The 14,347-nt window shown below is 33.3% G+C and overlaps 2 protein-coding genes across 3 annotated transcripts; one reads left to right on the top strand and one right to left on the bottom strand.

Moving 5' to 3' along the window:
• Nucleotides 1–532: 532 nt before the first annotated feature.
• LOC146908285 (protein LURP-one-related 15-like) lies at nucleotides 533–2,178 on the top strand. Its single transcript, XM_085724374.1, has 3 exons — nucleotides 533–1,017; nucleotides 1,629–1,856; nucleotides 1,974–2,178. The coding sequence occupies exons 1-3, from the start codon at nucleotides 772–774 to the stop codon at nucleotides 2,109–2,111; spliced, it is 612 nt and encodes a 203-aa protein (XP_085580500.1). The 5' UTR covers nucleotides 533–771; the 3' UTR covers nucleotides 2,112–2,178.
• A 6,608-nt stretch (nucleotides 2,179–8,786) lies between these two features.
• LOC146908286 (Pentatricopeptide repeat (PPR) superfamily protein) lies at nucleotides 8,787–14,215 on the bottom strand. 2 transcript variants are annotated; one of them, XM_085726064.1, is made up of 2 exons: nucleotides 12,353–14,215; nucleotides 8,787–8,925 (listed from the first exon to the last, which is right to left on the bottom strand). In XM_085726064.1, the coding sequence occupies exon 1, from the start codon at nucleotides 14,136–14,138 to the stop codon at nucleotides 12,648–12,650; it is 1,491 nt and encodes a 496-aa protein (XP_085582190.1). In that variant the 5' UTR covers nucleotides 14,139–14,215; the 3' UTR covers nucleotides 8,787–8,925; nucleotides 12,353–12,647. The 2 variants fall into 2 exon arrangements, with proteins under 2 accessions (XP_085582190.1, XP_085582191.1); XM_085726065.1 differs by lacking the exon at nucleotides 8,787–8,925 and adding an exon at nucleotides 11,340–11,553 and having other exon boundaries at nucleotides 12,395–14,215.
• Between the last annotated feature and the right edge of the window lie 132 nt (nucleotides 14,216–14,347).

A 14,347-nucleotide genomic window follows, 5' to 3' on the forward strand; every position in this document is an offset into this window, starting at 1 on the left:
GAAAAAACTTAGTACAATTCCTTAGGTGCTTTTCGTATGGTTCTTAACTAAATTTACCATGATTTTCTCAAATCCATAGATTTCTCATAGTTTGTTATATCCAAAAAAGGTGTATTTTTAGTTAAGAACCATAGGAAAAGCACTTAAAGAATTTGTACCTAAGTTTTGTCCAAATAAAAATCATTTTTTAGGGATTAAATTGGAATAAAACAGCACAATCACAATATTTAGGTCAAATTTGGAATTCAGACTAATTAATTACAGTATTTTTTTAAGAAACAAAACTAATTTTTTGTTCATGGTTGATTTTTTTTTTAGGTTGATAAACAAAGAAACAAAACTAATTTCATTAAATATAGAATCCAACAACAAGGTGTGACTAGATAACAATGTGTCAACTAGTTAATTATAACTTGTCATCCGTTTCTGTTTCTTCTAGTTTTATTTTATACACACGCCCAAAAAAAAATTACCAAAAAAAGACAATATCCTAAGCCATAAGATCTGTCAAAAAAATCTTAATCCATAAGAAATATGAACAATAATATATACATAACTAATTTACATCAAAGCACCTTTCTGGTAATCTTCTTCATGTTCTGTAACTTACTTTTATTCATGCTAAAAATCAATCAAGCCATTACTATATAAAAAGATTCATTCTTAATCCCAAAATTCATTCTCACATACATTTACCAAAAAGAACAATATAAGGCTCAGTTCTCATCACAAAGACAGTTTCGAAGACCTATAATCTTCTTCATCGTCATCATGGCTTATCCTTATCAACCACCGATGCCGGCACCCACCACCACCATATTCGGCTCTCAATATTGTGCTCCCTATCCGGTGGATTTGGCGGTCGTGAAAAAGGTAATGACCATGGCAGACAACTTCACCGTTAAAGATGTCAATGGCAATGTCGTGTTTAAAGTGAAAGGTTCTCTCTTAACCCTCCGTGACCGCCGTGTCTTGGTTGATGCCTCCGGTAACCCCATCACCACCCTACGTCGCAAGGTACGTACAACTTTATTAAGAAACTTTGCTTTCATATTTTTATTTTAATGCTCAATATTTTAATTTTGTGATGATTTTTTCTACATATATGATATTTTATTTTTTAAAATAAAGAGTAGGACATCAAGTGTGGACTCACGTGGTTGCACGTTGAGCATTATCTTTAGATAAGACGTAATTTTATTACATTTAATAATATTTAATATGAAAAATTGTATGTGTTGTAAAATTATATATTTTGTAACTTGAAACACTTTATATCAAAGTTTGTAAGTTAAAAATTATGCAATTTAAATTTAGCTGATGATTAATTTTAGTAATCTTTTCAAAGAGAAATATGATCTATTTTACTCATCATACGAGCTCATATATAAGTTATTCACTTTCTGCAGAAAAAAAATAGTTATTCACTATCAACTAAAAAAAATAGTTTTGCTCAATGGAGTCTTAGTGTGTGAATTTCAATAATTGGTTGATGAAACCCAAAAATAAAGTAAAAACTTAAATGTTAGAGTAATGTTTATTGTTAAAAAATTCATATTATCCATTATACCTCATATAACTCAATAAAGTGTTGTTTAATGATTCATCAAGTTGTACTATTGGTGCAGATAGTGACTATGCATGATCGGTGGGAAGCTTACAGAGGAGAAAGCACAAATTCGAAAGATCTTATATTTACATTGAGAAAATCATCGCTATTGCAGTTGAAGACCAAACTAGATGTTTTTCTAGCGGGTAATACCAAAGAAGATGTTTGTGATTTTAAAGTCAAAGGTAGTTGGTTGGAACGATCTTGTATTATTTACGCTGGTGATACTAACAACATTGTTGCACAGGTAATTAAAAAGCATCTTGTATATACAAAAGTATATTAGGTTTTACTTTGATTGGATTATCACTTGAGGAAATATACTAATCATAAATCAATTTTTGTGATATTGTTGTTACTGCAGATGCACAAAAAGCACACTATTCAAAGTATTTTAATTGATAAAGACCATTTTGCGGTCACTGTTTATCCCAATGTTGATTACGCTTTCATAGTGGCATTAATCGCGATTCTTAATGAGATTAACGAAGATGATGATTGATGATTGGATGATTATGGTTTTATATTGATCAAATGTTGAGTATTGTATTGCCATTTTTTTTTTGGGGGGGGGGGGGGGGGGGGGGGGGGGGTGGGGGTGTATTACCATGTTTATCTCAATGTTGAGTATTGTATTATATTACAACGAATTGTTAAACTAAGTGGTTTGCATAATATATATATATATATATATATATATATATATATATATATATATATATATATGTGTGTGTGTGTGTGTGTGTGTAAATTGATTGAAGTGGCTATTTTGTATTTGTTCGACACTATAAATTATTCGAATACCAAATTCAATATTCTAAAATAGCGACATGTAAATATCACACAAAATACTTTGTAGTATTTTTTCTTTTTAAATAAATAGTACTTATCTAGAGTCAAGATGTGCTAAGATTAGTCAAAGAAGTCATCGTATGAAGACACCAATGTTGACATTATAAAAAAAACACCACAATTGTGATAAATCAAAACCTATTATCTTTGGTTTCAACCATTTACACTCGTTTATTTTTATCCTTTCCACAACTTAGGCTATGTTATATTCATTGTGATAGGAACCCAAAATAAAAAGAGAAATGATAATCAGACATATTTTTGACACAAATACAACACTAGGGTTACATTCATAATTTCCATATAGTTACATGGGCATAATTGACTTTTCCTACTAAAACTTTTCTCTTTTTATATCCTTTTTTTCTCTTTCTTCACATGCGTGTTCTCTGATCCATCCACCCTTCGTCCTAGCTTCTCTCTCTTTGATTGTCGCCTTCTTTCTTTCTACAAACGCTTCTCTCTCTTTGATTGCCGCCGTATGTAGTCATCACCACCTCCAACCCATAACCTCTCCACCGCCTTTGTCAATTGTAGTACAAATGAAGTCGCAGGTTTTAGACAAGACAAATATATTAGGATCAGAGAGAGAGAGAGATTGAGTTGTTGAGAGAGAGAGAGAGAGAGAGAAATATTTGCATAGGATAAACGAGTGGTTGTCGACGGAAGGTGATGGCCTGATGATAATTTAGGCTACTTGTAGAGGAGATAAGTGAAGAGGATAACGTGGTTTGCATAATATATATAAATTGATGTAAGTCACAACTATTTTATATTTGTTTAGAGTTTAGACATGGTAAATTATCCGAATACCAAATTCAATATTTCAAAATAATGACATTTAAATATCACACAAAATACTTTGTAGTATTTTTTCTTTTTAAAAAAAGTAATTATCTAGAGTCAAGGTGTGCTAAGATTAGTCGAAGAAGCCATCGTATAAAGACACCGCCGTTGACATTCTAAAAAAAACACCACTGTTGTGAAAAATCAAAACGTATTATCTTTGATTTCAACCATTTACACTCGTTTATTTTTATACTTTCCACTACTTGGGCTATGTTATATTTCTTGTGATTGGAACCCAAAATAAAAAGAGAAATGATAACCAAACACTTATTTTTTGACACAAACACAACACTAGGGTCAAACTCATAATTTCCATTTAATTTCAGGGGCATAATTTGCTTTTCTCTACTGAAACTTCTCTCTTTTTATCATCCTCTTTTCTCTTTCTTCATATGTTTCTTCTTTGATCCATCCACCCTCCGTCCTAACTTCTTTCTCTTTCATCGTCATCTTCTTTCTTTCTTCAAACACCCTCCTCTTCCTCTGTCGTTGCCACCGTCTATAGCCATCTCCACCTCCAACCCATAACCTCTCATCCGCCTTTGTCAATTGTAGTACAAATGAGGTCGCAGGTTTTCGACAAGACGGACACGAGAGAGAGAGAGAGAGAGAGAGAGAGAGAGAGAGAGAGAGAGAGAGAGAGAGAGAGTTGCAGAGAAGATATAAATCTGAGAAGAGTGTGAAAATGAAATTAAAGACTATATACTATTTTACCCAAAACAACAGTTTTAGTAATTTTTTGTCAAAATAAAAAGTTGTTTGGTAGTTTTATTTTGCCTAGTTTTATTAGTCAAAATCCTTTTGTAACCCTAAAAATTGTTACTAGTGTAAAAATAAAATTAAAGACTATGTACTATCAACCTCCTTTAACATTTCATTCTTCCTATTGCTCTAAAAAAATGTGCATCATTCGCTTTTATTTCATTTGGTTCCAATATAAATCATTCATATGTAAACAAAGAAATTGAAAAAGATTTGGGGTTTCTATAGCCACACAATGCCTAATGGAGGATCTGCCCATGCCCCTAAACTGAAACTTATTATGTTATACTTTAAAACTCATAAGAATTCCCATTTATATCAAATAAAGAGAATATTTTATTTTTCAACCCTAATGGTTCTTTTATTATTTAACCTAATGGATCAATTACTAATTATATACTAAAACCTAATGTATCAGAGACACTAGTTAAGAAAACAAAGTGATATTGCATCGAGAAAAATATATTTTACACTTTTAAAAGTTTAGTACACAATTCCAAAACCTTTACACTTGTGACATTGAGCACATTTCCCTTGGTTTTGCTTTTCTTCTTTTCTGACCTTGCATTGACCTACACTGTTCTTGCTGATGTCGAACGACATGTTCTTGACATTTGGTCTTGACTTCCTGTTTAATCTTTTCAGAACCTGGTAGAACTGCCTACCAAGAAGCACCATTGCATCTGAGATGCCTTCATCAGTATCCATTTCACATTGAACAACTTCCTCATCAGTGTTGGATATGATAGCCATGCTTTTGTTCGTCTCCTCGGGTCTGTCATTGATAGCTCTTCCTTCCTTTAGGTTGTCCATATGACCAGAATTGATCTAACCCTGGAGCTCACCCAAAAATACAACAGGGTGTCTGCTCTGATGCCAATTGAAATTCCGGAATGTAGAGGACATATGTCGTATACGATGCCAGGACATCAAAAATGATGAACTGCAGTGTCAAGACATCGTAACCGCACAAATAACAAATGAACAGTAATAAAGTAGAGTGCAGGGAAGGAAGAACACAAAATATTTGTTGACCCAGTTCGGTGCAACCTCACCTACATCTGGGGGCTACCTAGCCAGGAAGGAAATTCACTATAATATAGTATCAATTCAAAGTACTATGTAAACCAACCCCGGTTCACACGTGAACAACCCAGTTCACTGCCTTCTCACTTAATCACTACCCGTGCAATTTCTACCTAAGACTCTCACTAGTCCTAGATATGAGAGATCCCCCTCTCACTTCCTCTTAGTCACAGATCCAGTGACCGTCCTTAAAGTAACATAAATGGAGACACTCTCCTAGACAAAGAATTAGCTCTTGCTTACAAGCTTTGAATGATTCAGAGTTTTACAACTCAACTACAGTCCAGCTTTATGCATCAACGTGATACAAGAGTGGCTCACATCAAGGATTGAAAAATCCTAATAATATTTTTTTATCAACCGATGGTTTTGATCCAATACAACTCAACTATAGCAAACCAACTGTGTGCTTTTGATATTCAATAGCAGCAACCAGAGAGGTATACAATAAAGCACAAGGCTTAACAAAAACAAGAAACACTAAAAGACTCTTTCTTTGATATGATGACTTCGGTACTTCACAAGGGTTTGAGTCTTCCTTTATATAGCCATTCAGCAACATGGCATTTTCGTCATAGGCTAAAGAATCAGCAGACCAAATCATATATTCAGTCTTCATAATTTTCTAAGAGCAAATATATTATTTCCTTAAATGTCACGACATCCATTTTAGGAAATATGGTAATACATAAAGCGACCTCTGTAGCTTCTAGAATCACACGCTTCTTGGACAACAATTCACGTGAATCAAATCTTCAGAGAATATTCAGGAATCTTCACGTTTTAAATAAATCTCCAAGTAAGCGGAACAAGGCACGCTATGATGTCGTACCAACATATTAAGACATCTTGTCTGACATCTCGCTAGAACTATTGTTTTAACAAAATGTAGCCAACACATGTCTACAAACCCAACACATATAGTATATACAAGAGTATATTAGGTTTTACTTTGATTGGATTATCACTTAAGGAAATATAGTAATCATAAATCAATTTTTGTAATATTGTTGTTACTGCAGATGCACAAAAAGCACACTATTCATAGTATTTTAATTGATAAAGACCATTTCGCAGTCACTGTTTATCCCAATGGTGATTACGCTTTCATAGTGGCATTAATCGCGATTCTTAGCTAATATATATCAAAGGTCTTTGCTGATCGTCGTACAATTCCCGCATAAACTACAAAGCAATTTCAAGGATTGTATGAGAGGTCAGCAGTGACCGTGATATCATAAGCACTCTTAACTAAAAAGAGAGAAGGAAAAAGTAAGAAAGAATGAGAAATGATGAATGAATGAATATGTTGAAGCATGCAAGGCTATTTATAGCCATAAATAAAAATCACGAGACAATAGTTTGTACATTCATCTCTCTTTTGCTTACGCAAAAATTTATACTCCTTTAATAAAAAAAAATATACATCTAAATTAACACAAACTCCACCATGGAAGATTGAAATAATGAAATAAAGACGAAAAAAAATGTGTATGCAACAACAACAAAAATGTGAGTTTTGTTATATTTAGTTATGTATAGAATAAGAGGACTATCTAAAAGAATTTGGATGAGATGATACATGATTTATTTCATCTTAATCAAATGTTTTGAGTTTAAATCCAACTCTTAAAATGTAACATGTTAAATTTTTTTAGGGAGAGCTTTGTATTGCAGTTCTATCTAACTCAAATGATTTATCAACGTAATTAAGCACATGTAATGTTTAGTTCATTAAAAAAAAAAAAAGACCAAAAGTGCAAGCATTTTTTTGATGTTGAATAAATGTGTGAACCAAGATTGTGCGTAAATGCATATAATGAATAAAGTGATGGAATGTGAAGTGGAACTTTGACTCAAAATTGTACTTTTGTTACAGAGCACATGACACAACCAAGTGAATTCTACTGATTATATTACGTAGTCTATGTAAAATTATTTTGATTGATTCTTAAGTTTTAAACTTGCTCTACTAAAAATCACTTTTCTTTCAAGCTTGCATTCAATTCCACTTTCATATCTTATAAGGTTGATGTAGACTAGTCTAACTTATGTTATGTGGTCCTTAAATAAAATACCATATAGTTGAGGTAATTGCAGATATGGCAGATCTATGTGATAACTTCAAATCTAATTCACACTTGCAAGGAAAACGAGGATGAAAAAGAAAGATCCAAGTGATCTCAAGACCTTGCATGTTTGCCATAAGTTCTGCACACACGTTTAGAGCTCTACAACTCTATTGAAAGTAACCTATCATGTGCTTTGCAGTAAAGAATAGAGATAAGAAAATATAATTCAGATAGGGACTTTGCAGTAGTAAATAACGTAAGACTGGCTATAGAGTTATGTTGTTCAGTCTGGTTAGTCTTAATGATGGACAACATTTCTAATTTTGTTCTTAATCGCAAAAATGTCACCGCGTCAAGGTGTTATAAGCCGGTTGTTTTGAAAATCCGGCTTTGAGTGTTTGTCAACTTCAACGTGATTGCAAAAATGTTACCGCGTCACATTTTGAAAATGGTTTTCGGCTTTTCGTTGTAACTGGTTATGAATAAAGGTCTTTGTATCCCCTATTTCCACTAATGTATGTAGCAATTTTGCCATTGTGTGTGTGTAAAATCCTGTGTTAAAATACAATTCATTTGGTAGTTATAAGAACACTTAATGTGTTGGGACTTGTATTCTAACATGTGATTTCCACTTATTCAAACTTAGGAGTGTTATTCTAGCCGGTAGGCTGTTTGAACAAATACATATATGTTTATTTGCAGAAATATGTAACTCATAAATATACTTAATGATAAATTAAGAAGAAAAAACGATAGAGGATAATTGGCGATTATGCTTTCCATATCGAGGTTGAAGACTCCATGTCTATACTTTGGTTTTGATATTTTGGAGGGGATGTCTCTACTTTGTTAACTATGAATTTGAATTCTCTTTTGCTTTTTCTCCCACGTTGTTCGTGTTGCACTAATCTCACGCATTCATCTCTCTCCCCCTCCCTCCCTCCCTCTCTCTCACTATATATATTCTTTAAACAAAGTTAATCAATTATTGGATTAGGAAAAGTGAGATATAACTGGAAGAAAAAAAACTGAAGATGATTTAATTTTGTTAACTTGATCTTGCATATATTATGCATTATCCTTATCAACTGACCTAAGGTCACCGGGATAACTCTGGAGATCATTAACCAAATATAAACTCAAATGTGGTTGGGGTGAAAAACATAAAACCGTGGTGGTGGTGGTGGTAAAATTCCAAGTTTTAAATTAATGGGGGCAAAATCCAGATTCAATTAAAATTGGGGGTAAATTCCGAGTTTTAAAATAGAGGGCAAAATCCAAATTCAATGAAAATAGAGGGAGTAAATCTGCATTTAAGATTACACATAAAATTTGTATTAAAACCAAAATTTGTACTTAAACGACACTTAAAAAAAAAAATTGACTGAGTAATATAACAGTTGTAAGTATATATACAAACATAAAACACACGTATATTATTTTTCCCCGGTTTGTGACTATCATATAATAAAATAAAATATACCAAATGTATCAATCAATAAATATTATTTTACTTCCTCAAAAAAAATAATATTATTCTACTCGTTTTTTCTTTTTTTTTTTTTAATGAATGTCTATACACAAATTAAATATAATCTATAGATAACTATTAAGTGTAATAATTCCCAAAATAAACGTCTTATACACAAATATAGCTTTATAGTCCAACTCAAATTGTCATCCTCCAAATGTCAACTGCACAAATCAAATCACGAAGTTAGAAAAGGCATAATAACTTGGAGAACCAGAATTTTTTAGAGCAAAAGATGTGTCAAGAGAAGTGAAAGTATGCATTATAAAGATGTATCAAGTCAAGTAAAACAAAGTATCAATCTTAAAATGAAAATGACAGAAATTAAACACAGGTATACTAACAAGAGCAGTAATGCAATGCTGTATACACATACATATTAGATAATCAAATGATCAATGTAAACTTGAACACAAAAACACAAAAATTCATACATTAATAACACAGGAAATTTAAGTTCTTCCCTAAATCTATCAAAGAATAGTCAAAATGAACTTTTTTACTTTGGCCATGACAATCAGAAATATACACACAATGTAAATACATACATAATATTAATGGTAACAAACAAGCTTCAATGCATTGTTTAAGTCCTAATCAAACCACTAAGCAATCAAAGATCATGATTTTGTGCGCAACATATTCATACATAAACAGTAGTTACCAATTGACACTACATAGAGATGGACATACATTAGAGCAAATATGCAAGTTATCAATTCTCAACGATGTTAGTGAAGCTGCAATCTCAGACAATATTATAGAGCTGCAGATAACATGTTATCTGGTGCAAAACAGAAAATTCTTCATTGAGTCTTTGCATGCTATAAGAACAACTTAAAATACAAAAATCACTCTTTCTGGGTTTCTTTACCAACTATGCGAGAATCCTGAGAGTCATTGCATGTTATATCAGGTTGTATGACATGGACTCTCCCTCTAAGTAAAAGTAAATCCTTTCATAAAACACTTGCAAACTGACTTTTTTTGCTGGCTAAATTACACATTTGGTCCTTTAACTTATTTTGTGGTTTCACTTCGGTCCCATAATTATTTTTTGTTCCGTTTAACTTCACTTTTGTTAGTCATATTAGTCATTTCAATTAGTTTTCAACCCCAAACATTGGATTTGAGAAGCATACCAGATTTTACGGCACACTCACAGGCACACTCACAGCATCTGATAATTTTCATTTTCTTTCTCTCTTTCTTTTCACCTCCAACGCTCGAGGTTGAAAACTAATCGAAAGGACAAATATAACTACTAATAGTAAAGTTAAAAGAACAAAACAGAACAAAAGATAATTATGGGACCAAAGTGAAATCATAAAATAAGTTAAGGGACTAAATGTGTAATTTAACCTTTTTTGTTCCGTATTTATTATCTCTTGGTTACTACAATACAATTAATTATCTATAGAGCTATATTTCTATATATTCCCTCACTTATCTATTTATTCACTATATATTCCTTTAATTGGCTTCTAGTAACGGCTTCGAGTCCTAATCCAGTAAACTTCTACCACCATCCTTATTCCTCTGAACATAGACCTAGTTTGTTAACACAATGCTTTTTCCCAACTTTGTATCAAGCCTCTTATTATTTCTCACTTCTCATAGGGAAATGATAAGAACGAAATGTTATCGTAAATTTGACTCCATGCATGATCTTTAAACATCTCACCTCAAAAACATTTCAATTTACTACACATAAAATTTCTACTGAATGGAAATGCTTTACAGAACTTAAAAGCAAAGGTATTGAAAATAAACTCGATGGCGAATGTTTGTGCACAATGTCAAAACCATTTGAAACTATAAGCATTATGCTGTTAATTCTATATGGATACAACGTAATCTAATAGGACAAACCATGTAGTCTACTCTACAACAAGAGATTCTTAAATGATATATACGTGCAAGAGAAAACACACAAACAACAACTACAATGTTACTGCAACTAGCATTAGGGTTGAACACAAAGAATCAAAGGCAACCATACGTACTGGAGGCATTGAAGTTCATGACGCATAGAACGTCTCCTGCGGTTTTTTGAGTACCACAAAGTTGAAGCAAGCAATCAAAACCAAGGGAACAGGAGAAGCGCCGCGAGAAGAGAGAAGCACCGTGAAGCTAGAGTAAATAGCCTGACAGTGACAAAAGTGTGTCCAAAATCATATGATAATATTCAGATAAGCAAATCCAAGGGACAAAGTCATGATTAGTAGCCCTTAGCCAACACCATAAACATGATCTTACACTTAACCTCATTGCAGACACTATCCTTACTATCATTGGGTCTTGACTGACTGAACCCGTCTCCTAGCATACTCTTGAATCTGCTTGATTCCTAATTTCTCCATCAATCCCCAAACCCAGTTTGTCTTCCTGTGCTACTTTCATATTTTCAATAACTGGACCAATATCATGATTCATGATGAATTTCACTGTTCCACTAGGAATCCCTTTTGCATCTTCTCCTCTCATATCAGTCCTACCCTCATCTCTGATTTTTTTTTTTTTTTCTAATAGCCCTTTTGTTTCTTTTTTCATCTCTCCTGCCGCTATATCACCACCCTCTTTCACCTCATCTCCACATTCCTCTAAAACAACAACCACTCCATGCTCTTTGTCTCTCTCTGCTTCAAGTAGCAGGGGACCCTGTCCCTGAGGAGTAGGCCTGGGCTTAGGTAGCAACTTACTCGTTAAATTATAAGTGTATGTACAGCAAACCAAGAAGAAAGCATAAGACAGAGAAACTGCAAGGCCATTAGCAGAAGCAACTACAAAACCTGAAAGAACAAGAGGGGCAGAAGTTGCTTCAAAACCAACCACTAATTTCTTATATTGTTTACCTCATTTCAAAACAAACATTTGTGTGTCATAGACAAGGAAAACAAGGTATCAAAATCATAAAATATCTTAGACATTAACCAACCAACACATGAGTTTAGAAGCTCGTGATATCATGATAATCTACTCATTTTTCCAAATACAAGAAACACGATTATCTTAACAATTTAAAGCATTAAGTACTTACATATCTGCTAAAAACTGTTTTGATTGTGCTCTAAATTCAACCAGAGTAGCCTCAAGTGATTTCTCTATGAGTGTATAGGTTTCAATTTAGTTTAAATGGTGTTTCCTACACTATTGAAATTGTAGCTTCTTTGGTAACATGCAAACAGTAGCTCTGGCAATGGCAAATGACACTACTAGTTTAGTTAATGACGAAAGGTTACACTATGAGTGAAGTAGCAGCTGCAACTTCGGTGAATTCATGCATGATCCACACAAAATTAATGAACATCAATCAAAGTGAATTCATTCATGTTCCACCCTAAATACTCAAACAATCCAAAAATTTGAAAAACAAAAATCCAATATGATTGAAGTTCGTAACCGTGTCTCTGTTCCTTCAAATCAAACATGCTAAGGTTCAATTTCAATCGAACATTACGAAATCAATTCAAACAGCAAAACAAGTAAAAACAAAGCTGAATCACAGCAAAATACTCAAAGAAGTAAAATTAAAGAATAAAACAGGAATCACTTGTAAAACCAGAGTGAAGATAAAAGAATGAAGCATACGCATGAATGATGAAGGAGGGTGTGTTACTGGAGAGAGAGAACCTCAAGGAAGCTCGAGAAAGCTCAAGAGACGGAGAGAGAATATTTTATCCAAACAAGGTATTTAGGTGTGCAAGTCATTTCAATTCCTTCAAAAAATTACATTCCCTCATCCAAACACTCCAAAGAATGAGAGCCAATACACTTCAAAATCAGGCCTCTCATTTTGTCACTAAGATTATGCTCCGCGCGTATCGCATTTGCATACGTGGCGCAGAGGTCAAGCTCATATGGGCCTGGCCCAGTCGGTAACAGATTATTTTAGCCTCAACAATCCAACAAATGTGGTTTCCGAATAGGCAACCTTAGATTCTGAGTTAAGAAGCAGTGCTTCCCAAACCTTGGCTCCTGGATCAAAACTTTTTTCAGCAATTTTATTCATCAACACAAGTGCATCACTAGTCAAACCCTTTTGGCACATTTGATGTACGATACTATCAAATGTTGAAGATCTAGGATAAAAACACTTCTCCAACATTTCCTCCAAGAAAACACATGCTTCACCAATCTCACCTTTACCAATCAAACCATCAAGCATGATCCTATATGTATGCAAGTTTAGCTCAACACCCTTCAACCTCATCTCCTTCATTACCCTCTTTGCCTTACCTAAATCTCCATTCATACACAATGCACCTAATAAAGTATTATAAGTAACCACGTTTGGTTTGCATCCTAATTTTTCCATAGAAACAACAATCTTAAGTGCCTCATCAAAATTATTCTGCTTACACAAACCATTTATATACACATTATAAGTATAAACATCAGGAACGAGTCCTAATACAAGTATTTCATCAAACAATTCATCTAACTTCACATAATCACCTTCTTTAACAATTCCACTCAAAACAATAGTATAACAAACAATATCAGGCTTAATTCCATCTTCCTTAAGCTGATTCAAAATCTCCAAAGCATCCTTACCCTTCCCTCCCTTCACCAAAAACCTAATCATATTGGTACAATCCATTACACCCGGACAAAACCCTAGTTTCCTCATATTTCCCCAAACAACCAAAGCCTCGACGCTAGTCAAATCATTTTGCTCAAACAACGACGATATTATCAAAGAACATATCTTATCATCCAAACCATAACCATCTTCTACCATACAATTCATCATCTTAATAGCATAATCAACTCTCTTAATCCTACACAACGCCTTAATCAAAACCCAAAAACTCGATTCCTCAAGACGAATCTTCAAATCCCGACTTTTCAACAAAATATCCGGAACCATTTTCAAACACTCCCTCTTCCTACAAAGCAATGAAAGCAACAAATTCAAACTACAAACAGTTGGTGTGCATCTAAACCTCGGAATTCTAAAAAACAAATCAACAGCATCTTGAACCCTATCATTAAAACCATAGAATCTAATCAAATACATAAATATAAACTCAGGTGTTTCAAATTTCTCATTGTGTTCAAGATGGTTTAAAATATGAGGAATTTCATGTAAATGTGAAGTGTTGTTATTGGTTATGGTTTTGATGAGAAAAAAGTAAGCTTTTGGAGATGGGTCAGTGTTATATGCTTTGAAAGAGTGAATGAGAGTTGAAAGAAGAAAAGGGTTGTTGTTGTTGTTTTGTGTTTGAGGTTGTTTTGTTGCGTTTTTGAGAATTTGTATGGCTTGTTGTTCACCAAAATTGTGATGCCATGATGTTTTGTAAGGTGAGTGTGGCCATTTTCTGAATTTTCTGAGGTATTTGTTTGCGGTTTTGGATAATGGGTTTCTCACCATTTTTGGATTTGTTAAGGAACAGAGAAACAAGAGACAGTGTTGTTCTGGTGAATCTTGCTCTTTGATTGTATGGTACAACGAATCTTACAATTAGATTAAATGTAATATGATGTGATTTATTTATTGAATTAATGATAGAAAATAAATTTGTTCATGGTACAAGACTATATACTTGTGAATATTATACAAATTTTGTATGGCACTATTCA

The sequence above is a fragment of the Medicago sativa genome, chromosome 7, assembly GCF_051527215.1.
Source record: "Medicago sativa cultivar Bolivia chromosome 7, Bolivia_mono, whole genome shotgun sequence".
In the NCBI taxonomy this organism is placed as follows: domain Eukaryota; kingdom Viridiplantae; phylum Streptophyta; class Magnoliopsida; order Fabales; family Fabaceae; genus Medicago; species Medicago sativa.

Bases quoted from the DNA above. Each gene is read 5' to 3' on its own strand.
- LOC146908285 (XM_085724374.1), top strand. From the start codon at position 772: ATGGCTTATCCTTATCAACCACCGATGCCGGCACCCACCACCACCATA. The intron at 1,018-1,628 runs GTACGTACAACT...CTATTGGTGCAG, and splicing joins TCACCACCCTACGTCGCAAG to ATAGTGACTATGCATGATCG. The intron at 1,857-1,973 runs GTAATTAAAAAG...TTGTTACTGCAG, and splicing joins CTAACAACATTGTTGCACAG to ATGCACAAAAAGCACACTAT.
- LOC146908286 (XM_085726064.1), bottom strand. From the start codon at position 14,138: ATGGTGAGAAACCCATTATCCAAAACCGCAAACAAATACCTCAGAAAA.